We start from the raw sequence: 24,362 nt of genomic DNA, 5'->3' as shown, positions 1-24,362 counted from the left end.
AGGGATTTAGACTTGAAATGCACTCCTCCCCCGTTATTCAGTGCCCCGAAATCCGGGTTTACATGTATCCGGCCCCAGATAATTAATACCACTTATTGTTAATTGGTCCGGATTGTCATTTATACGGGCTGCCACATCTGGTCTGAGCCGCGACATTTGGTCTGGCGCTGAGACACATCCGAAAATTGTGCCAAGTGGCTCTGGCTATTTCAGACAGACTGAGAGATCCTATGAATTGCGGGGACCACGTACTAACACTCTCAGCCTTCATCTTACGCAAGCCAGTCCATGCAATCCCATGACAGGTTCAGTTTATGAAAACACAATTTTTTTTAAATTTATTTTACACACGAGGCCATTCGTGAATGAAATGTCTGCGAATAGCCTGCTGTAGTCCTACAGACCCAGAATTTGTGCTCTGTAGGGGGTCCTGACACCATCACTGCTAACAAGAACGAGCGGATGAAGAAGTAAAAATAGCAACTATAAAATAATTAATCTTTAAATAATCTCTATTTACTTATGAAGAACAAAAAAGAAGTTAGATCTAAAATATAATGAAATGAAAACTCCAAATTTCCAAATATAGACTTAAAAAAATTCTCAGATGCAGATGAGGAAAGCGTTTTACAAGGAGGCCCATGTTTGCTACCACAACCACACGCGTGATTCAAAAGAGCTTCCCGGACACACGTGTGGTTCGAACGAGCTTCCCGGACGTACATGCAACTCAAGAAAGCTTTGATGACGTGCCCATAATTAAAAAACCAACATGGAATTCAAAAATGTTGGCGATGGAATAAGAATTTTTTTTTTTTCTCCTGGTATTAAACTGTGAAAAAGGAAAAGTGCATACTTTTTTCTTTTTTTTTTTTTTTTTTAAATCATGCTAGGAATCTTTGGGGTGATTTTAGGGTGAATTTCTTATGGGGCTGGAATGAATTGGATTTTTTCCTCAAAAAAAAACAACAGAATAATAATTATTGCAGTTTCTCATTTTCAGTTGGGTTTCAGGAATGAAGTATCAGTAGCTAACCGGGGATTAGATTAATAAATACTAGTTACAAAGAAGAAACCTAGGACAGTCATATGCAGTGTCTTAAAAAATCATTTCCCCACTTTCCAATTTTCTATTTTTTCGTAGCTTTTTGGTGTGAAAGATAATGAAACGTACAATCACAGGTATGAAAAAATACTTGCTTTGTAACTTTAAGCAGCCCAATGAGTTGATTGGAGCTTTTTGAATACAAATCCATAACTTTAATTCGGAAAATTGGACAGTGGTTAGATGCTTTTTCACTACCAAATGACAGCCCTGTCAACTAAAAAATCACATGGATCCGAGACCAATATACAAAAACCCACAACCTGGAGCAATAAGGACCAACAGCTCCTTCATCCCTCAAACATGCTTTTTCCATTTTTTCATATATCCCAGCACGACTTGTATCACAGCAAACCAAGAAGGACCAACACTGTCGAATTGCAAAGGGTCAGCCCAGCTCTTACAAGTTACTTTATAAGCATGTTGTTTTTCTGTTTCCATGATGTTGCTCCACTCCTGTAACTTTCATCAAATTAAACATTTGTTCCTGCTACAGAGTCCAGTCTGTAAGGAAGTAATGCATACAGTATAAAACATACAAAATGGGAAATGCTAATAGACACGCTAATACCTTTCACTGTAACATATGAAACAGCATACATATATATATATATATATATATAATATATATACATACTGTACATTGTGTGATTCTGGTTTCTTAAGGCACTGTTGGGAAGAGAGGTTAAAAACTCAGAATGTAAGCTGGTAAGAAAATGGCTGGATGGCACTCCATCCCATACAACTGTTTGTTTTTTCAGAGCACAGCATTTGCTGTCCCGTTGGAAATGGCAGGCGACCAAGAAACACTTAGTGGACACCAGACCACACTGACCATGATGCATGTGTGGTCTGTGCAAGTCTTTGCAATGCCATGGTGTGCAGTAGGGTTTATTACGTGGCAGTAGCCCATCCCACCATCCCGTACGTTTGCCCGCTCTCTCTTACGTCTCCTTCCTCAGCCCCTACATGGCCTCCATGCTGTTGTCCCCTCCGCTCTCCAGGGTCCCGTAGCCATTCATTGCCTTCAGCTTGAGCTGGTCGAGGCTGCCGAGGGGCTGGCTTTTCAGCGCGGCATTCCTAGGGGCAAACATCTGGCTAATCTCCATGAAGGTCTTGTTCTTGGTCTCTGGGATGATGAAGAACACATAGGAGGCCACAGTGATGCAGACCCCACAAAACACCAGGTAGCAGAAGGCTCCCGCTGACATCTGGAACAGGAAACCCAAAATCAAGTGCTCATTATTAAAGCTGCTGGGCTCATAAGCTTCTCTCAGTACACTCATGCAAGTGTATATAGATCTATTCATGACATTTATTCATTTAGCTGATGCTTTTCTCCAAAGTGACATACAGCGTTAATCTATTTACAGTTATTTACCCTTTTATACAGCTGGGTATTTTTACTGGATTTATTTTTTAGGGTAAGTACCTTGCTCAAGGGTTCAACAGCCGCGGGGGGGGTATCAAACCAGCAACCTGCAGATCCAAGAGCAGTGGCTCTAACCACTATGCTACCGGCTCTCCTTGTACATTCACATGTACTGTCCATCTGTCCGAACCGCTCGCTCCATACGGGGCATGGGGAACCGGAGCCTAACCCGGCACACAGGGCGTAAAGGCCGGAGGGGGAGGGGACACACCCAGGACGGGACGCCAGTCCGTCGCAAGGCACCCCAAGCGGGACACGAACCCCAGACCCACCGAAGAGCAGGACCTGGACCAACCCACTGCGCCACCGCATCCCCTGCTACATGTACTGTACACACTGTAAATCAACTTTTATAAAGAAAGCATTTGCCAGTGAATGGCTGTGAAGCAGGAAAAGAAGAAGAAAATATTGTCAGCTGTTGCTGGAGAGCTTCTTACAACTGATTGTCACAACAATCTTATTTGTTTGGAAAAATGTCATCAAAAACTGAGAGTTACACACATATTGACTGAAACCGTTTGTACCGACTGGGGCCACAGCGAGCCAGAGCCTAACCTGGCAACACGGGGTGTAAGGCTGGAGGGGGAGGGGACACACCCAGGATGGGACACCAGTCCATCACAAGGCACCCCAAGAGGGAGTCAAACCCCAGATCCACTAGAGAGCGGGCACAGGCCAAGCCCGTTGCACCACTGCACCTCCCTATAGTTACTTACACGCTTTCAAAAGAGAGCCATATATGTGATGACACTGTTCTACAGAAGTACCAAAAAACCACATGCGGCGTTCATCCAAATTCCCACATCACAATTCTGACACTGACGTTTAGTAACATTACTTGTGGTATTCCCTATAGCACTATAATCGAATGATAAAAATACCACACTTGGTGAAATTAGCTAATGCCCCGCAACATGTCACAACTTCCAAATATGACCTTCGGAAGACTTCAACACTGGAAGCTCGTGCGCATAAACAAGCAGTTAGAGCACGGCTCGATAATTTGCTCGACCAACTTTGCCACGGCTACCACGGACAGGTGACGGTAGGGTATCGAGCTCCAAATTTCTCCTGAGGAGGTCCCTCACCTGTAGGAAGGGGAAAACGAAGCCCACGGTGAAGTTGGACATCCAGTTGAGCGATCCGCCCACGGTGTACGCCGCAGGCCGGTGGGACTGCTTGAACAGCTCAGCTGTCATGAGGAAAGGCACTCCGGCTGCACAGAGACAGAACACTTCTTCCCTCAGTCTTGGGTTCCTTGGACATCCACTTGATGGGTACAAGTGTAACTCAGAGGTACCTATTGTGTACGGTGGCCTTCGAGGCTCCAGTTCCACCTACAGCTCAGTGCTTCACGCGAGCTTCTCAAATCAGCAGGTATCATGTCAGCTAAGGATGTCTACCTGAAACCTGAAGGCTGCTCCCCTTTAAGCCTTAGGAGGGCTTCCACTGAACCCTTGAGCCATGCTCACTTGCTTAAAAAAATGACAGTTATAAATTCGAAATGTGTTTCATGCTTAACATGCCACGCAGAATTCCATATGCAAGTAAATAAACCCTTTACTTCAGAAAACTTCCAAATGCAATAAGAGTCAGTGATAAAACAGTGGTGGGATCTGCGAATTAAACGAACAATGCCAGTGGTGACATCAGATTTCCTAACACCTACACTGCACATAAGTTTTTATTCATACAATTCTAATGCTCAAAGGACATTCATAATCCAAGATATGTTACATATTTCGCAAAATTGCACATCCAGCATAATGTAAAAAGACATTAAGAAAACACCCCCCCCGAAAAAAACGTGCAGCATTAAGGCACGGTACAGTAGAGCCCAGGAAAGAACAAATGGTGTTATAAATCTTGGTATGTTAATATGTAAAAACTATGGGAGGCCTCCACATCTCCATAATCCCTTTTGGTTACAAGTGAGAAATAAGCGTTTGCTGGGTCTTTTTTCAAATCTAATGAATTCACAAGCAAGCCCAGCGACGGTTTCATTATTTGCACATGGTAATTGCAGGAGGAGGTGTAACGCAGTCAAACCGATAAGGAACCTGGCCTGTAATTCATTGTTCATGCAGGATTTTGTCTTAAAAAGCCATATTCATCATTATTTATGAACAATGAGCCATAAAAATCCTAATTAAAGACATAATTACAACAACAGAAATCCTCGGCTGAGAATGAATTATAGATCTGTTAGAGGGGCTGGGTGGTGCAACAATTGTGTACACGGCTAAGGCGCTCGTTCATCATTCCCTCGGGGACGTGCGTCTCCACCGCTGTGCGATGCGCTACTTCTCGCCACATACCGCAGGAAATAGCCTTTAAATACTTTTCGTGTCAATAAGCACTTAAAGAACCACAGCGTGTGGAAAAACTTCTCCCCTTGGTTTATTTCTGTTGCCCGGAAACTTAAGACGATCTGAAATGTAATAGATTTGATTTAAAGCTGTGGCCCGTAAAGCAAGACTCCGCCGCACCCAGGTACGACTGCATTTTGACAGGTGCACTCTTTCACGCAAAGCACAGTTTGTCAAGATGTTGTTACAACTCACATGATGCGTTTCAGCACTCTGATTCAACAAGGTAAAATGCAGTACTTGCACACTGCTCCTGTCAAGTATGTTCTGGGTGACATAACAGAGTCTGCCTGCAGAGGTCGCCCTTCCCTTGTTTCAGAGCAGCACAGCAGGAGAAAGGCATTCTCCCATCTACTGAACATAATTGATGGTAATTGATTACTGCCACCCCTTACCTTGAAATCCAAAGGAAAAAGGTTGTACCCTGAGATCCCTGCTGTGAACAAAAGTCAGTGTTGTGGAAAAAGGACGCGGTTACTCGCAGAGGACGCAGTCTGGTGTGGTTACTTTGGAGCTTTTCCTACTTCTTGTTGAAATCTTCAGCGGGGTACTGAGATTGCAGTCTTGACCAATAGATCTGCTCTGCTTCAAAGTGTTTACCGTTAAACGTATATCAGTTAACGAAGTGTTGCCCGTTCACGTTTTCGGACGAGACACGATGAAGCGTGATGGTCGCAATGAACACAAACCTACCTGGCCCTATACAGAACCCAGCAATGATGCCGACAACACAGGCCACGCTGACGTATCTCATGAAGGACACGTGGGCCTGCAGTTAGTAAACAGAATCGTGGCATATTAATGAAAAAACAATGGGATACATTTACATTTTTTTCTCAGTAATTGTGTTGCAATTGAAAAGTGATTGAAAGCACAATAAAATAAGCATCAATCCACACAATGAAATTATTCACGCACAGTGAACTGTTATTTCACATCTGAAAACAATCATCAAAAATCATTCCGGTGACGGTGTTCGGAAAAATGGCGACAGCAAATGAGTACAAAGTAAGTCGCGTTATGTGGGTTTCGCCTAAAGAACGAATGCGCGCGAGCGGCTGGTGGAGGGGACACACCTGTAAAATCAGAGAGAGTGTGATCCCCGCGCAGCAAACCCCCATGAAGCTGAAGCCGCCAATCATCAGCGGCCGCCTGCCGACCCGCTCAATGGTGAAGCACTGAGGATGGAAATCGAGAGCACTGCTGTCAGAGCACGCGAAGGAGGGGTTGGCGCAAGGCACCGGTCCGAGATCGCCGGCACCCTCCGGCATCCTTGGAAACCCCCCGAAAAAGCAGAGCCTTAACGAAGGCCGTCTTCCGTCTTTGCTGTGGCTTTGAAATTATAAAAATGAAATGTGATGACTTAAAAGAAGAGGGAGAAAAAAAAGGCATGACAGCAGAATGTATCGCTGTAATTTTATAACCTCCAGACAATCACTGTAATTTCATAACCTCATAATCTCCAGACTTCCTTTGGGTGCCATTTACCTCCCCACTGAGGGCCAATTGACATTGACAGCAATGAGCTCTTATGACTAACAGCGGGCTCTCGCCTCCATCCGCTTCTAGTGCAACACTAAATCCTGGCCGAGAAGCGCCGTCCCCGCGCGTGCGGCAGGGGGAAGACGGCTGCCCGTCCTCCATTATGTCTGAGAGATGCGTTCTGGGAGAGGGGAAGGTGAAACGAGAAACATAATTCTCCCTAATAGTTTTCCGCCGTACTCGGTATATTGGAAGCGGTGCTGGGTGTCTTATAGATCAGACGGGCTCCGCCTCAAAATGGTATCAGGGAAGACAAAAAGCGGAGCAAACTTAAGTTGACAGAGGAGCGGGGAAACCCAGTATTGCTGTAAAGAATTTTTAAAAAATGCACTGCCTCTCAGTCTCTCCCCAGTATTCTACAAAATCTGAGTGTGTTTAATCGTGTATTCTGGAAGTGGACCTCAAAATATGGTCTCCAGTTGAGCCCATAGGGTGTGCAGCTCCATCTAAATGAGACATAACACAATACTTCAGTGGTATAGTGATGGGGTGACTGTTGCAGTGATACTGTCCTTCCCGATTCCACACGGTCTGAGTCTCTCTGGACGTTCTAGGTATCGCAGCACATGCTTATTTCCAGGCCCAAATGTAAAGCTTGTCCAGCTGTGGAGAGATTTTTTATGCAAACTGCTTTAGGACTGATCACATGTTTAAAAATGCAGCAGAGCAGTTCCTGTAAACATTCATGTGAGGGCTTGAGGCACTTACCCCAACAAGACCTGCAATAACCTCAATGGCTCCAGTCCCCACTGTGGTGTACTGAATCTGAGGGATGGGGATTCCAGCATTTTCAAAGATGGTGTTGGTGTAGAACCAGATCTAAAAAAAAAAAAAAAAAAAAAAAGGTTTATTTAATTCATGTCCTCTTTACCTGCAATAGACTGGCATCCCATCCAGGGTGTGCCCCCCCTCCTTAACCTTGTGCCAAATGCTTCCAGGATAGGATGGAATGGATGGGTGGTTTGAGAGGACGTGGGTTAAGTCCCCACTCACTCTTTGTGTAGTTTGCTTGTTCTCCCCATGTCTGCATGTGTTTCCTCCAGGTGCTCTGGTTTCCTTCCACAGTCCAAAGACATGCTGTTCACCTCACCCATAGTGTGAGTGACAGAGGGAGTGTGTTCCACTAATGTATGGATGAGTGACCCATTGTAAGTACAGGTGGTCCCTGATTTACGATGGTTCAACTTACAATTTTTTTAGCTTAACGATGGTGAGCTGGCGATAGACAGTCAGTAGAAACTGTACGTTGAATTTTGAATTTTGATTTTTTCCCGGGCAAGCGATATGCAGAGCGATACTCTCTTGCGATGCTGGGCATTAGCATCTCCCAGTCTGCCATGCAGAGGTGTGTATTAGGTGTTTTAAATGCATTTTCGACTTACAATATTTTCGACTAACGATGGGTTTCGTGGAACGTAACTCCATCGTAAATCGGGTACCACTTGTAGTGTATCTAACTGTGTAAATCACCTTGGTGAATAACGTATGTGGGCTTATAAGACTACACAGAGTTCACTGAAAGTCACTTTGGAGAAAAACATCTGCTAAATAAATGTAAATGTAGGCTCTGGATCACCACAACCCTGACCCTGAACAAGCAGTTATTGAAATTGGATGGATGGATGGATGGATTCTTCATTATAATGAATTGACATTTTTATCATCCTATGGGACTCATAAGTTCACAAACAGATGAGGACAGGTATGGTACAGACCAGCTATAAAGAGGCGGACGTGATTCTTCCAAAGTCCGATTCATGACTTGGACTGGGAGGGTATTGGGGCTGTGCTCACTAAAAATCAGTGAAAAATCAGTGAAAATCAGTGAACACAGCTCCAATACCCTCCCAATCCAACCAAAGGACTTCAAAGATTACGTCAAAATCACAAGCATCTCCGTCTTCAAATCAGCAAGACATTCTGCAAAGAATGCGATATCCCTCAAGTAATTTGTGGCGAAAATTACAAAATCATATCCCAAGGGAAATTACACTGGGTAATGTTGCCTTCTTTTATAAAAACCTCCATCACTGTTATTTAATTTACTTTACAAGGAAATCTGCGACAAAGCTTTCTCGTTTCAAGACTCCCGGATGCTGAATTTCTCGAGTGAACAAAGGACCATTTCATGATAGTTTATCTCTTTTATTTCTCTTCTTACAGTCTTGAACTGTTGCACGAGTGAAACCAGCACGAAATACACAGGCTGAGTAGTGACCTCATTGAAAAAGGAATCAAGAAGGCTGGAGAAAAGAGGGCAAAGTGCAATATGGAAATAATGAGTTTATAATTAAGACACATGTACATTACCCTTTCACATTAAATCTGATCAAGACCTAAAAAGTTAAGTTATTCTTTTCCAGTAAAATTGGTTCCGGATCAAAAGTAACAGCTATCCATATCACGTAAGGGTCAGCTGGTTCCACTACTGCCTCTGGACCTGAAGGTTGCAGGCTCGAATCCCACCTCCAGCTGTAGTAGTCTTGAGCAACGTACTTACTCCAAATTGTTCCAGTAAAATTACCCAGGTGTATAACTGGTAAATAATTGTAAGTAGTTTAATGTTGTAAGTTGCATTAGAGAAAAGCATCTCCTAAATGAAAAAAATGTAAATGTCATTTGGACACAATGCAGAAGCAACACAGACATCTTTATTCCAACTGCTCAACCCTACGTGCAACCATCCGCTCACCGCATCGATACCGGAGAGTTGCATGCCGATGTTGACCACCACGACGGACAGGACCTGCCAGCGCACACTCGTGTCCGTCAGCAGTCCCCTTACGGTCACCGTGTCTACCGTGGACAGCGAGCGCTGCTCTTCCTGCATCTCCTCGACCTCTGACTGGATGTTGCACTTGGCTCGGTACCACCTTAGAGCTGCAGGAGGGGAAGTGAAAGAGGACCCCTTACACCTGCAATCAACGCAATCAACTCAACTACGGGCCATGTTCTGCACTTCACAGCACACGCCACCTACAGAATATACATGTGATTACATTAAAAGGGAATTTTTCATTATTTAACTCCTGTGGCTTGAATCAGTATTGTTTTATGGCACAGTAAACTGCAACTTGACCTTACATGCTGCTTTAACTGCCTACTGTTCTAAAGAGTTCAAATCATAGCATAATATACCAGGTGCATGTTGCCCAAGAAAGAAAATACTACAGTACATGCTATATTTGTCTGTATAAGGTGTTTTATCATTATGGCCATGAATAGACACCTACTGACAAACAGAAGTGTTACAGTGAAAAAATACAAAGAGAGAGCTTTGCTCATCCTTGTCCTTATTTTCTTTACATACAAACCAAATTGCTTCTAGTAGCTTCTGTTCTTAAAGTCTTCTATCCTTATTTCGCTAGTAAAGCTGAAATTCCAAGTCATGGCTAGGAAGAGAAGTCCCTTTGCTTACAGTCGTTTTAATGGGATGAGTCTTTTTTTTCCTCACCTGTGATGGTGGCGTGAGTATTGTGCTTCTCTATGAGCAGATAGCGTGGGCTCTCCGGGAACCAGGGTAGCAGCATCAGCTGGATGAAGGTGGGCACCACCGCTAGGGAGAGGAAAAGGGGCCAGTGCTCCTCCTAAAGAGCCAAACCACACATAAGCACAGGGTCACGCGGTCTCCCGTTAGGCCTGTCTATTCAACCCAACACTCAACATCTCCCCATTGATCTGCCAGTTAGCCAAGCCTGATAGCCTTACCTGTCATCTACTCCAGCTCGCTTCTCCCCCTATTCTTGCCTGTTAGTTGAGCCATTAACCTCAACTGTTTACCTTAAGTTATTTGGCTGATGCTTTTCTCTAAAGCAACTTACTATAGTACTAAGGTACTGACAGTCATACAGCAGGGTAACTTTACTGTGTCAATTCCAGAAATGACTTTGTTCACGAGGAGGAATTCAGGACTGGGTCTTTCAAGTGGAAGGTAGCGGCTCTAACCGCTACATCACCTGCTGCCCTGGAAGGCAGCCACTGTCACCTCTCCACTCAAATATCCAGATATTTGGTCACTAGGAATCTAGCAACAGTAGACGTTTCCATACCTTTCCCAGCATTTCATGGAGGCCCAGGATCTGAGCGATGAAGACTCCTATACAGATAAAGATGCTGGGCATGAGCCCTAGGAAGCCACGCAGGTTCTTTGGAGCAATCTCACCAAGGTACATGGGCACCACACTGAGAGAAATTCCTGTGGGAGAAGGGACAGAAAGGTCCAAGACAGTGTACCTGAAGGTGACCTACACACAGGTTGTTGTACTGTCATGCAGGCCTTCCTCCCAGTGTCCTGTTATTACATGAGTGAGTTGTGTTTGAGGCTAAACAGATGCTGGATCAAGGATGACAAAGAATGTTCTTGTTGTACTGTGGTGCAAAATCACCTTCTCTGTGTGGCTTCAAGAGTGACAACAAATAACGCTGTCCAAATGTACGAAGTGTAAAAGACAACCTGCCTTTCATAAAATGTCTTCTGAGCAACTAAAATAATGCGATGTGCTCCATGAATAAGAAAGGTATCCAAGTTGTGCTTCTGACATGTTATTATAAATTACATTATAAGACTTATGTCACAAACAAACAAACAAATAACATACGCAACAGGGTTCAGACTAATTTAAGCAATATCTAGATGGTGATAAGGGACAATGAGACACCTTCAATGACAATAATTTCTTTTGGAGCTTCCCCCAGAGTCCACTTGGTGTATCTATTTCTACACTGTCTCACTGCTTCAGAGAGAATGATAATGGATTTTCAAATATGAAACAGAATAGTTGAGAGTGAGTCATGGGCCTTTCCAGATCAGGCTACTTGAGCTTCATGGGACAGTACCTGAGTGTATCCCAGTGATGAATCGACCAATGATCACCATTTCCGGAGAGCCACATGTTCTGCTGAAGCCCATCAGCGTTCCGGCAACGAAGACCAGAACTGTTGAGTTCACCAAAGTCCCTTTCCTGCAAAGACAAACGCTGTTTACGGTCATAAAAGAGTCACAGCCTATTAATCTGAGGTGGTTTATGGTTAGAAAGAGAAGGGCATTAATGTAGAAGTCTTGGGGATTGACTTTCCATGACTAAATCAATATGTATAACTACCAAAACTCGATGAACCATTTGGTCCGACAATAAATCTGGAAGGGATGTAAAGTTTACTATCACATTTGATTTGTTCAGCATTACACAGTTCACATGTAATAACATTTTGCTGAGTTCTAATTATTCTTTCAAACAGTAAAGTAAATCATTATCTTTATGACACTGTATAAGAGCTACGGTCATTTTTTTTTTTTTTTTAACCAACTCCACACTGAGGTGAAACAAACTTGTACACCGGAAATACGCAAATTTTGATTTTATTTATTTCGACTGCCAGAAAATTACATTTTAATTTGTTTAGCCTTTTTTCCAGTACTCATGTGTGGAAAGCATGTATCTGTTCTTTCTGTAGAAAGTTTCTAACTTAGTTAGGACACCTGTAGTAGATGTTAAGAGCCTTACAAATGAACAACTGAAGACACCTCAGATTTAGTACTGTTATTTGGAGCAGTCCTGGGCAAAGTGCAATTTGAAGTCCACACATACACACACACACACACCCCATCTGAAACTACTTGTCCCACGCAGGGTCGCGGGGAGCCAGAACCTAGCCTGGCAACACAGGGCGTGGGACTGGAGAGAGAGGGGCCAAACCCAGGACAGGACACTAGTCCATCACAAGGCAACCCAAGCAGTACTCGAACACCAGACCTACCAGAGAGCAGGACCTGGTCAAACCCGCCACCCCGCCCATAATTTGAAGTCGAATGAGTTTATAATTAAAACATGTGTACATTACCCACACACATTAAATGTGATCAAGCCCGAAAAGTTCATGGCAAAACCATCAGAAAAAAAGGTTCCGTCACCTTCCAAATTTAGTGACCAGCATTCCAACCATCAAGGAGCCCAGCAGTCCTCCGATGGCGAACACGGACACCGTGAGAGAGTACATGAGCGTGAGCGTTTCTTCGCTCGCACCGCCGCCATTTCGGCTCACAAACGTGCGGTTGTAGAAGGCCTTGATGTACTGAAATGGGAGAAAGTCGATACAACTGTAAGGCCATCAGGACATAAGACAAAACTGCTTTCAAAAATACAGTGTGAAAGGTAAAGGAAGAACAAGTTAGGCCGTGAAGCTATGAGACCTAAAACAATATATAAACATCTATAAAGTGTGCTGTTTATGTTCATGCATGCGCTCACAGGATTGAAAAATAAATTACTCATTATAATCGTGAGAAATCACAAAAAAATTTTAAATCACTGAATAACTGAAGGTTAGAGAGATTAAAAATATTGCTTGTTTATCAAATGACCCCATTTCTGAGGTGAAGATCCCACTGGCAGACACACAATAGTCCCGTAATGTTGTGGGTTTCACTGTCTCTGTCTGTTCCGGGATGAAACTCTGAAGTCGGCTGCGTGTGAATTGTTGTTTCTCACAACTTCAGCCAAAGACTTCAGTTGCCAAAGACGTCTGACTAGTTTAATTATAGTTTGGCAGTTTAAGGTTAGACAAGAACAGGACGTTATAATGGATTGAGGACTTTGCTCATATTCTTCCTTGTTTTTTAAAGCATTCCTAACACCAAGATTTTTTATTTCTTAGCTGAAAAGAGTTGTCTTGATTAGTTCCAGAACAATGTAAATACTTTTGAACAGTGGAAAAGGAATTTAGGGTTCAATGCATTACTATTTTCCATTCTTAAAGTTTGTGTCGTTTCCTCAGTTTGGACTAAAAAAAAGTAAAAAGCGAGCAAGGCAGTGGATTTGCAAGTCAGTGCTCATGTGACTTTTACTCTTCCTCTGGCATTTTCAGGTCAACAGCAAATTAGATCCCCCTGCTTCATCCTTTTTGTACATTTGTGTTTCCTAATCACTTTAGGAGAGCTCAACGTGTCATTGGTAATAAGTTTTCCATCCAGGTTCTCATGGTTCAGCTAAAGAGTTGAACACAAAGCCTTCTCTGTTATCCTCAGCTGCGGAGCACATCTTCTAACACTTTTGTTTGTTTTATTGGCAAGAAGGGAAATCAGGACATTCTCCAAATTATTAAAATTACCACAATAACTGGAATTTCGCAGTTCTGGTAGGTTCAGAGAGTTTATCCTTCAGCTCACCACATGAATGAATAAGATCCACCATAACAAATGAAACTGGTCAGGTCTAACAGATGCTTTAAACATCTAAATAACCACAGCAGTTGGACAAGTGAAGGCCCCTATCCTGACTTTATGATGCTTCACATCAGTAGGGTTAGCCAAGCGTTTCTTGGAGCTTCTCTGAGCCTTCCCTCTGAGTTTTGATTCCATTGCTGTGTCTACAGCATTCTCAAGCAATGTAGCAGTGATGGAAATAAAGATGATATCCCAGTACATCTATAATGGATCACTTTAGGCTCCAGCAAAAAAACTGGATAAAATCCAAATGCCACCCAAGGGTGATCCTCCTCTTCTTTGGAAGGTAGATCAACAGTTTCTACATACTGCTGGCCTCCTGCTCTGAGCACAGAGTAAACTGTCCAGTTTTTGATCGGGAAGATTTTTTGCCAACACTTTATTTTGAAGAAAATTACTTGGAGAACTTCCCTTGTTCAAAGGTGTAATTGTACAAGTCACTAAAGTGGGGGGGGGGGGGGGGGGGGTTGCTCGTACCATACTGGTTTGGGCTGCTGCCTTGAGGTCCGATGGTTCGAGCTTTGAATCCCACCCATTATTCTAATGCCCTTAAGCACGGTACTCAACCTAAAATTGCTCCAGTACAAATTACCCAGCTCTGTAAATGCGCACATCATTGTAAGTAGTTCAACATTGTTAATCTCTTCAAAGAAAACTCTCGGGTAAATGAGTAAATGTAAAAAGGGCTATATTAAATACTTACTAGACAGAGATACAGTATAAAAGAAGTTACATTAACACAACATATATCAGAGTGTCTCTGATAACCAGAAATCAATTGTCTCTATCAGTAAATCCCAGAAGCAAAAGATGCTTCGATCATGAGAAACGGCCACTGCCTCAAAAAAATCAATACAGTTCGAGTTAGAACTGAAGCCTGTTTTTTTTTTAACTTAAGAGTAACTCACATGATTATGAGATACCATTTCGTTCCATTGTCCATCTAAACACAGAAAACGACTTTGGTAAAGAGAAGCAATGAATCAGTCACACACTCACATTTGCTGGTGAGTTGACGACAGCTAGATTATAGCCGTAGAGCATGGAGCTGCCAAATGAGGAGAGGAAGGCCACCGCCAGCAGGGATGAAGTAAGGTGCTGTAGCAAGAACGGAGACATTATTCAGTGTTAGTTATGATCCAAAACCTATGATCTAGAGTAAATGAACCCACAGGGTTGTCCTGGTGTTTCTGGTTGGAACAGGGTCCCATGGGGAAAAGAATGAATGCAAGGCCCTGTTTCAGCCTTGAAGAAAACGGTCTCGATGACCACGAAGATCTAAAAGTTGCCATGCCAAGACTGTATGCCCTGCACATGGAACCAGTGCAGAAATCTTCAAGACATCCCTCGCAATCGGTTAAAAACACTTTTTACCAAAGTTTGTGCCATAGATGAAAGTTTCATACATTTTATCTGACCTTGAAATATTTGACACTTTCTCATAATGAGTATAGCAAATCTAATTACTAAAATCAATCACCTTAATAACACTATGGATAATCAGAATTGTTATGAATGATTAACTGAACTGATAACTAATTAGGAACTAATAATGAGTAGTTCAAACTGTAGAGAGACTAAGTTATTTAAATGATCAGTTACTGTATATTTTAAAAGACAAACTTAGTAACATAAAACTTTTTACTACTAATAAAAAACCATTATCTCTCACACACACACACACACACACACACACACACACACACACACACAGTCTGAAACTGCTTGTCTCGAGGGGGGTCATGGCAAGCCAGAGTCTAACCTGGCAACACAGGGTGCAAGGCTGGAAGGGGAGGGGACACACCCAGGACAGGATGCCAGTCCATTGCAAGGCACCCCAAGCAGGACCCAAACCCCAGACCCGCCGAATTCGCCACGCCCCCCTCTAAAAACCAGTTATGTTTTAGTTAAAAAAAACCTTACTAATTCCACAAATCCATTATCTTCATTTTTTTTATAAATCATGGCAATATAAAACTTCATAGCAGGATGTGGTGAAATAACCTTAAGGTTGTCAAACATCCAAATGATGATTATATTGCATCGCAAAAATTCATATTGCCGGCTGAAGCAGAAATATGCATAGCCGTAGCACTTCAAAAATTCTAGTTTTGAAAATATTTCTATTTTTGCCGAGTGTATGGCTTAGAACAGACTCTAAAAATGTTTAGAGTCTGCAGATGACACATTTGTCCTATTTTTGCTTTAGCATTATCAATTTGAAATAAAGGAGAAGAATAACAGTATCAAAACAACATGGCACCTTACATACCCCCACCTTTACACTTACACACAGGCTGTGCTCAGAGCTTTACTTTTAGAATTCGTTATGACCTCACTGTACACCTTGCATCGAGATCAACGAGATGCAAAAAATCTTGTTCCCACACTGAAAAGAATGAATTGTTAGGAGCAAATCATCACTAGCATAGGGTGCAAATGCTCAGATGAGTGTCCTCATAAAAACTAATGGAGATACAGGGGAGGAAATTACTGATGGATATGAATCATAAACACTGATAGCTTGATTAATGATTTTAAAACTGTAATACTTTACATCTGTGATAAAGAAAGACATACTGGACTCATATTCAGCAAGCATATACATTTAACATTTGCATTTATGTTTTTGATGCTTGGAAAAGTATATGTTATATATCAGAACTCTAATTATAGTAAAGCTAGCGTGCTGTGATTGAATCTGCAGCATGTTTGGTCTTCCTTCATTTTAGGCTTAGAAAACCATCTGCTTGTAAATGGACCTTAAAGAAGGACAAAAATAAGGCTTGAAAAAAATCGATGTTCGTTCTGCGCAAGCCGTATCAATCCTGTACTTCTTGCTTCCTCCCTCCACTCTCGGAAATGATTCAGAGAGCGCGGTGGGTTTCCAAGACCCGTTGAATAAATGTTTAATGAAGCCAGACGAAGAAAGTTTTAGATATGCCAACAAAAAGAACAATGGATTTCGTGGCCAACTCTGTTAGATGACATTCAGTTTAGCTTCAGGTACTGAAATCCCCACGGGTATTAGAAATAATGAGCGACAGTTCTCACAAACAAAGAAGAATATTAAAGGCGTTTTACATGAATGTACAGGAACATACTCTTCTTAGATGCAGAGGTTTAAGTGAAACCGTACTGAAGATCATCCAGTGTCAACACTGAGAAGGACATAAATGGGTCCTCATCACAAATAGAACGGTACCGATTCAGGCATAGTTCTTACACAATATTTAGTGTATCCAGGAAGCACACTGTGGATGGGACAGCAGTCATCACTGGATTGTGACATGACTACGGGCAAATCAGAGTCACCATACAGCTTGAAACACCTGCCATTAGATCGAGGGAGGAAACCCACACAAACACGCCAACACACAGATGGAACCACATTTGAACCGACACCCAAACACATCAGAAACTGCTAGGCAGCAGTACTACCCACTGCAACACTGTCCACTGCCTACATGACTAAAATAAAGTCAAGGTCAAGAATAAGACTCTCAGCCCAAGACAGTATTTAAAGTGTGTAAATTCATATTTGAAGTGTGATTGCAGAGAAAAAGGAATAAGTTAAACTAGCACTGAAAGCACTTAGTACTCAGGTAGACTGACAGGCTGAATGAGGCTAATAATGGTGGGATGTTAGCACACATCTATGGCCAGGAGTACAATTCAGCTTCATGATTCATAGTCTTTGAGAAGTCATAGCAATAAGGGATGATGGACACACTAGATAAGTACAGGTAAAAATAACTGTGCAACAACTTACAGCAGCTCAGAAGCTGTGTAACACCTTACCACTGACGGTAAATCTGAGGCTAAATTCTGCAGGCCTGGCGAAATCTTGTGTAATCTCCAGCTTTCAAATCAAGAACTCAGCATTGATGAGATTCACAATGATCAGAATTTGTAGCAGATAAAGATATGACTGATATTTAGAACTAATTGAAGAAATTAGTGGATGAGCATGAGGCAGAGGGGCAAACCCCTCCAGGACAAATACATGTGGATTGACTGCATTCAGACCCCACTCAAAACAGCTGTCAGCCAGTGGGCAGTCCAACCCAGGACAGGAAGTAGGGGCACCAGGATGGACAGCACCCAGGGAATGATCTCCACCCTAATTGAATGTCGACAGCCAGCTGCTAGCTCTTAAGGACTAATTGTAGAGACTGTAAGGGCAGCTGGCCTGAGGACTTGGGTCGTAGAGGATGGGGTCTGGGGAAAACAGGCCAAGAGTGTGGGCTGGTGAAGAAAATTTGGGTTTTGGTTCTGTCCTAGTCTAGTTGTTGCCTGTTGCCCAGAAGGGCCTGGTTCTGTTTGTTTTGGTTTATAATAAGACCCAACTGACCAACCGACGTCAGCGGGGTCACGGCAAGCCAGAACCTACCGCGGAAATACAGGGCGCAACACTGAAGGTGGAGGGGAAACACCCCAGATGGGATGCCAGTCCATCACAGGGCACCCCGAGCATGACTCAAACCCTGGACCCACCACACCCCCCATAACAAAACCCCTTTTGCTTAAAGTTCTACTGTCTCTGGCCTTAGTCCTGCCCTATGGCCACTTTTGCCCCACAGCTGTCCATACAGCAGATACCCCCTTGGTGTTTGCAGAAATTTTACATGAAGAGCTGCCATGTGGGGGGATGTGACATAGTGTCTGCCAGGTGTGTGGAACTGCCTTTGTGGACAACCATCTTCTGAAGACCCATCTCCTCACTAGTCATTTTGGAATATCTTTTACTTATTTTTCATTTCCTAAGGAGAGACACAGCAAATAGTGCTGCTGTCTCATAGAACCTGGGCTGTGTGGCTGAATGTGGGTTCACTGGCCACTAAGTCTGTGTGGTGATTCTGTGTTCTTGTGTTTACATGGGTTTACTCTGGTTTCCTTCCACAATCCAGAGACAAGCATTCCATGTGAACTGGTGATTCTAAAATTGCCCAAGGTGTGTTTGTGTGTTACACTCCTGTGGTGTATTAACGGCTGAATGATTACAGGGAGTACCTAAAATAAAGATATCGAATAGTAATCATTGCATGTTGCTCTGGACAAACTTGTGTGCTAAATGTCATCACGTGATTATTATTTTTATTAACATAACAGAGGAGCTGGAGGATTTGCAGGATATCAGCACTATGCATTACGATGTATTCTAATTTAACTAGACAAGCACAATGAAATTAGCAATAAAAATAAAACTTTTAGAAATAAAAGCTTCCTCAGTTATAACCTTGTGTGACCTTGTCTTCTATGCTCTGTTAACAACAGATCTCAAACTGTGCGGTTTGTCAACGAGCAGTTTTTGGATCAAAAATAACCAGGGTGAACAACACAATTTTGCAAAAACTAACGTAAAAATCTTGTCTAATAGCACATTTTGGTGTGCTACTATTGGGGTAAAGTGAAAATGTTTGTTTTCATAAACATTGTCTTTGGCTTAGACATTTCTTTCAACTGCTAAATGACCCACCAGTCAAAGAAAACCACAGTTTTTTTTAGATAGAGCTCACAAGATATGAAAAATGAAAATGTGACCATACTTGACAAAAACATATACTCGCCCTCACTTCAACATTTTAATCCACTTAGGCTTTTCTATAAATTCACATCGTTTTGTCCTCTCCACAATTGGATGATAATTTTCTTCACTTGATTGCACATGTAGTCCTAGGCTCCTGGCTGACCATAAGTGCTGCTGTGAACAATAAGGGAACGCGGACCAGGACCACCCAAGGGAAATGGGACCAGTATGTGCTCTGTTGGCCACCTGGCAACGTGTACCACTAGGGAAGGCAGCTTGTCCTTGTTTTTCACCAGCTACCATACATAACACCCTCTCTCCTCTCACCGGAATGAAACTTTCCATACGCTATATAAAAAACATGTTTAATAATGTTAACCAGAGTTTTACATATAGAGAAAAAACTAAAGAGGTCCATCACTGATTTATCATTCCCCCTTTTCCTGTTCCTTCAACTTCAGGCATTGTGCTTTTTCCTCAACATTAATGCCTTGCTTTATAGACATGAATAAAATGAGCATGACGAGGTCATTACTTACCTTATACGCATCCATTGGTCATCCTCACTTTGCTAGAAATATGGCCTGCTACCACACTAGTATCACAACCAAATCATAAATGACACAGCCTAAGTAAGCTTTTTTGATGAAAGGACACCACAAAGTACAAGGCTTTACTCTGATGAATATTAACACTTAGCAGTGCAATGCTTGCAACCCCCTTCTGTTTCTCCCTTGCCTTGAAAATCACGCGGGTAGTCGTTATGGGTCAGGTTAGACTCGGCGGCATCAACAGCAGTAGTGCAATGGATTGGCATCCCATCCAGGGTGAACTCTGCTTAGCCTTGTGTCCTGTGTTTCCGGGATAAGGTCCGCACTGCCGTGACCCTAACAGGCAAGCGGTAAAGGACAGTGAGTGAGTGGCTAATGGTTAGTATTTCGACACCAACTTGGGGATATATAATAGGCATTTTTTCCAGTCAAATAAATACCATTAGGTTATTTTAAAAAATAAAACTGGTATGTTATTTTTAAGATTCCTCTGAATGTCATATTTAATAAAAAAATCAAATATAAACCCCTACAGTAATTTGTTTCACTGTCAAAGTGTAACCAAAATATTGTGCTGTTAGAAAAAAAAAAAAGACCATAAAAAAGACCATAAAAAGACACAGCACTCAGGATTCTTGTTTCCTACATAAGAAATCATGCTTTGTCTCTTTTTAATGGCTAAATGGATAGAATATCCATCCATCAAATTGCAATCTTGAGGAATGCCAAAGACACTGCAGCCAGTTCAGAGCCACGAATACAAGAAGATTATTGGACAATACAGGAATCAGACATGGCCCACACTATACTCAAATGTCACTGAGAGCTGAGGGCATGGAGGACCAGGAAATCTTGAAGCAAAGATGCATCAGAATTGCCTTCCAAACCACAGGGTCAACCTGATGTATGATGTTTGTCACTTCCTAGTTAATGTTGTGACCTGACCAACTCCTAGGTTAACAAGTCTTGTGATTTCGTAGTCCAGAATAGCCCTTCAAGTTCAGAAACTGGTCATTATGCCCAATATGTCCTTCAATCGACAAGCTCCTCTTCAAAATTCAATACTTATTAAATTATAAATCTTGGACAGTAATATAAGATTCATTTTATTGCTGTGGTCTAGAATTACAATTTACCATACAGTTTCTACTTTATTCTATTTTTTAAACTATGATAACTAACACATGGGTCGCGAATTTAGAAGTCTGATGCACACTTTTCATCTTCTTGGGATATTAATTTACATGAAGAAAACAGAACACATTGTCCAAAACCCAGTGTGACATAACATGAAAAGAACGTACTTAAGACGCAGCATACTTGCTTCCCGATTTGTAAAATTAATTTGTAATAGCTTTTGTGTTTCTAACACTGTATTGTTGCTGCATAAATATTTTACAGGGAAAAAAACTACAGTATGTTAATTTCTGTGAATCTTTTGAACAAATTTCAGGCATTGGAGCAGGCTCCTAATACCCTGACTTGGCCAGTGTTCTAACAAAACATTCCAGCCTACTTGACAGATGCAGTACAGGGGGGCAGGCTGGAAAGGGTATGAAGTTCTTTCATAACTTCAGATGTCCAGTACAGTACTGTATGGAAGAAAATGTTCAAGCCCATTAAGACAGGAGTGGGTCAATGAAAAAAAAAAGGCACTTTAAACTTCATGAATACACAGGGAAGTTCCACATTGTACATCATTTAGTTCTGCAAATGAAAAATATCACAACAAAAATTGATATCCTTGTTTCTGGTCTTATTATACTGCTGCATGTATGTTAGTAAAATGACAACAAAAAGATCAGCAACAGAGTATTGTTGAAATGTGGCATGCCACATTTTCAAAGAGATTTTATTCACTTGACAAAGAATGGTGGCATTGTAATATCTCAAGTGGTAAACTGACAAATGTAGTAGCACAGGGTCTAGTAGGCAGTGCAGTGGTTAATACGGTCACCCTCTGATCTGAAGGTTCCAAGTTCAAATCCCATTCCTGCTGTAGTGCCCTTGATCAAGGTACTTATCCTGAAGTAATACACTAAAAATAGCAAGCTGTATGAATGGGTACTGTAGTGTGTGCTACAGAGCCAGCTAAGTACAGGGATTGTAGTGCAAGAAATCAGTCATGAACCAAAAAGTCCCTCAACTGGAGTAATGCTGAACACCAATTATTTAACAAGCAAACAAAAAATATTAAAACATTATTTAAAAAAACAAACAATAAGAACAGCTGCAAGAGACCAACATGAAGTATGACATTACATGTAATATAAACTTTGTGCAGTAGAATCATTCCTGGTGAGAGTAGGGTAGGAACTGATCAGAGGTACACTTTTAAACAGGAAAAACACAAAGGGAGGAAAAGCCAACGGGAACTGCTTTGCTCTTATGAGCGGCGATGCGCTGAGAATTTGACAGCGCTCTGTAGGCGCACGTGACGCACTCGTTGGCGCACGAGACCGTTCCGCTACAACTGCGCACAATTACGGACATTGTAACAAGGTGACCATAGACGAACTGATCATGTAAGAGAGAATAATTTCATTTGGCAGCACCATTGAGACCCTCAGACTCCTCTTTGCGACTGCACATGATTATTAATAAAGAAATGTACAGTCTCTTGGCAACCAACTGAAGCGTTGAGAATAAGAACACAGTTTGTACCGAAGCAACTTATAGCATGATAAATGATCAGCCCGTCAATCATTCTCGCTTCTTCTTATTTGTTAAACGGGTGAGAAATCACTTTTCAATACGAACAAACACAAAATATCCGAATGAACAAACTTCCAAGGAATAGGGACATGGCGATACTAAGGACTTACCCGTGAAGGTTTCCCATTGGGCAGAACTAACAGCTCCTCTGCCATTTATAAATACTGCACTGCATAAAGCAGATGTCTCGCGTTGAAAAAGCGGGCTGTTTCTTTATTTTCTCTTTTTATACCGAGCTGCACGTGGGGATGTAGGCGTGGCGCCCTTTGATTGACACATCCCGCGCTTTTGGGGGCCGCGAGCGCGAGCTTCGCTCCAGCGCTGTTGCCGCTGCTGTGCGCGCGCGCTAACAGCGTGTGAAACGGACGGTCGCGTGACGACGGACAGCGTGATCCGCGGAGGAAGAGGCGCAAATCAATTAGCGGAGGGCAGCGGCGCAGCCTTGTTCTCCTGCGTCCTGCAGTGACCCACAAACACACACGAATTCCACGCGTCCGAATTCATAACGCCGTTTAAACGTTTACTTTTGTCCTGCAACAATGCCAGACCACACTTTTATGTAAAAGTTGAAAACTCACCTTTTCCGGACCCATTTCGATTTCTCCCAAGATCTCGTACGGTGTAAATCAAATGTTCATGTAACCTCATGAGCATCACTATAAATCAGCCACTACTCCGGCATTGTATTTGCTTGCTTGTGTATCTTATAATGTTTAAAAAAAAAAAAAATTGGTAGGAAGGTATCGGATTTGTCTATCCTGTGTTTTATGCACCTACCTGAATGAGGACCCTCGGTGCAGCAAGTGTAGTGGTAGGTAAACTAGGTTTGCTTGAGTCACATGTCTGCAGCTATGTCTCTTTCTCTTAATGTAATGCATAAATTGTACTTTTGCTGAGATGTACGTCGCTTTGGATGAAAAGCGTCTGCAAAATGAATAAATGTAAATGTAAGTTGTAATTATGTACCATTTAAAGATCAAGAAAATCCTTTAGTCTAAAGGCCTTCTTTCCACAAGTGATTTTCTGCAAGAGGGGCAGTATGACTTTACTATGTTTAGCACGGGGGAGGGGGGGCACCTAGTAGTGTAGTAGTTGGAGTTACTGCCCTTGGACTCAAAGGTTGTAGGTTTGATTCCCCTCTGCCTGCAGCACCCCTGAGCAAGGTACCCACCCCAAAAGTGCTCTAGTGAAGTTACCCAGGTGAATAATTGTAATAATTCTAACCGTAATACTTGGAGAGAAGCATCAGCTAAATGAATAAATGTAATATGAAGTTTGTAATGTGCTGCATGACCTGTTTTACAGAATGACATGTATAAAATACTAGGGGCGCAGCGGTTTTGGCCAGGGCCCGCTATGTAGTGGGTCTGGGACTCGAGTCCTGCTTGGGGTGCCTTGTGGTGGACTGGCGTCCCGTCCGGGTTGCGTCCCCTCCCCCTCCAGCCTTGCACCCTTATGTGTTGCCGGGTTAGGCTCCGGTTCCCTGTGACCCTGCTCGGGACAAGCAATTGTAGACATTGTGTGTGTGTGTATAGCAAAAGGGGGTACCGATTGTCTCCCTGGAGTTTGTGTACAACTGCACTGCTTCAATATTGCTAAAATTTTTGGTTCTTCCAACACCTGACAAGGTGTTATGCCTCTGTAAAAAAAAATAAATAAATAAATAAATGAGTAATGTACAACCTTTTGCACTTTAATTGTCTTTAATTGTCTTTTACCATGACCATGGAAAAGTTTCACGTAGATTTGTGGATGGAGTTGAAGGTGTTTTAAATGTCTGGAAATGTTGTGCACAGTAGGCCTTGTTAGATTTTTTTTCCCTTCAGAGTATGACAGCAAATATTTTAAAAGCCTATAATGCAGATATACAAAATTCTTCTCCCTGAGGGTTGGACG

The 24,362-nt window shown here is 42.4% G+C and overlaps 1 protein-coding gene across 1 annotated transcript; it reads right to left on the bottom strand.

Annotated features, from left to right (window-relative positions):
* Nucleotides 1-1,761: 1,761 nt before the first annotated feature.
* On the bottom strand, nt 1,762-22,689 carry LOC108933675 (solute carrier family 2, facilitated glucose transporter member 9-like). Its single transcript, XM_018750874.2, has 12 exons — nt 22,577-22,689; nt 14,670-14,768; nt 12,360-12,520; nt 11,285-11,409; nt 10,498-10,643; nt 9,903-10,035; nt 9,141-9,328; nt 7,157-7,267; nt 5,983-6,084; nt 5,600-5,675; nt 3,626-3,753; nt 1,762-2,316 (listed from the first exon to the last, which is right to left on the bottom strand). The coding sequence occupies exons 1-12, from the start codon at nt 22,619-22,621 to the stop codon at nt 2,071-2,073; spliced, it is 1,560 nt and encodes a 519-aa protein (XP_018606390.1). The 5' UTR covers nt 22,622-22,689; the 3' UTR covers nt 1,762-2,070.
* Between the last annotated feature and the right edge of the window lie 1,673 nt (nt 22,690-24,362).

The sequence above is a fragment of the Scleropages formosus genome, chromosome 16 (assembly GCF_900964775.1).
Source record: "Scleropages formosus chromosome 16, fSclFor1.1, whole genome shotgun sequence".
NCBI lineage: Eukaryota > Metazoa > Chordata > Actinopteri > Osteoglossiformes > Osteoglossidae > Scleropages > Scleropages formosus.
Note: the sequence above shows the minus strand (reverse complement) of the source record. Positions and strands in the feature narration are given on the sequence as shown.

Bases quoted from the DNA above. Each gene is read 5' to 3' on its own strand.
- LOC108933675 (XM_018750874.2), bottom strand. From the start codon at position 22,621: ATGGCAGAGGAGCTGTTAGTTCTGCCCAATGGGAAACCTTCACGG. The intron at 11,410-12,359 runs GTGACGGAACCT...TTGTCTTTGCAG, and splicing joins CTGGTCACTAAATTTGGAAG to GAAAGGGACTTTGGTGAACT. The intron at 2,317-3,625 runs GTGAGGGACCTC...TTCCTGTTCCAG, and splicing joins TCGTTTTCCCCTTCCTACAG to ATGTCAGCGGGAGCCTTCTG.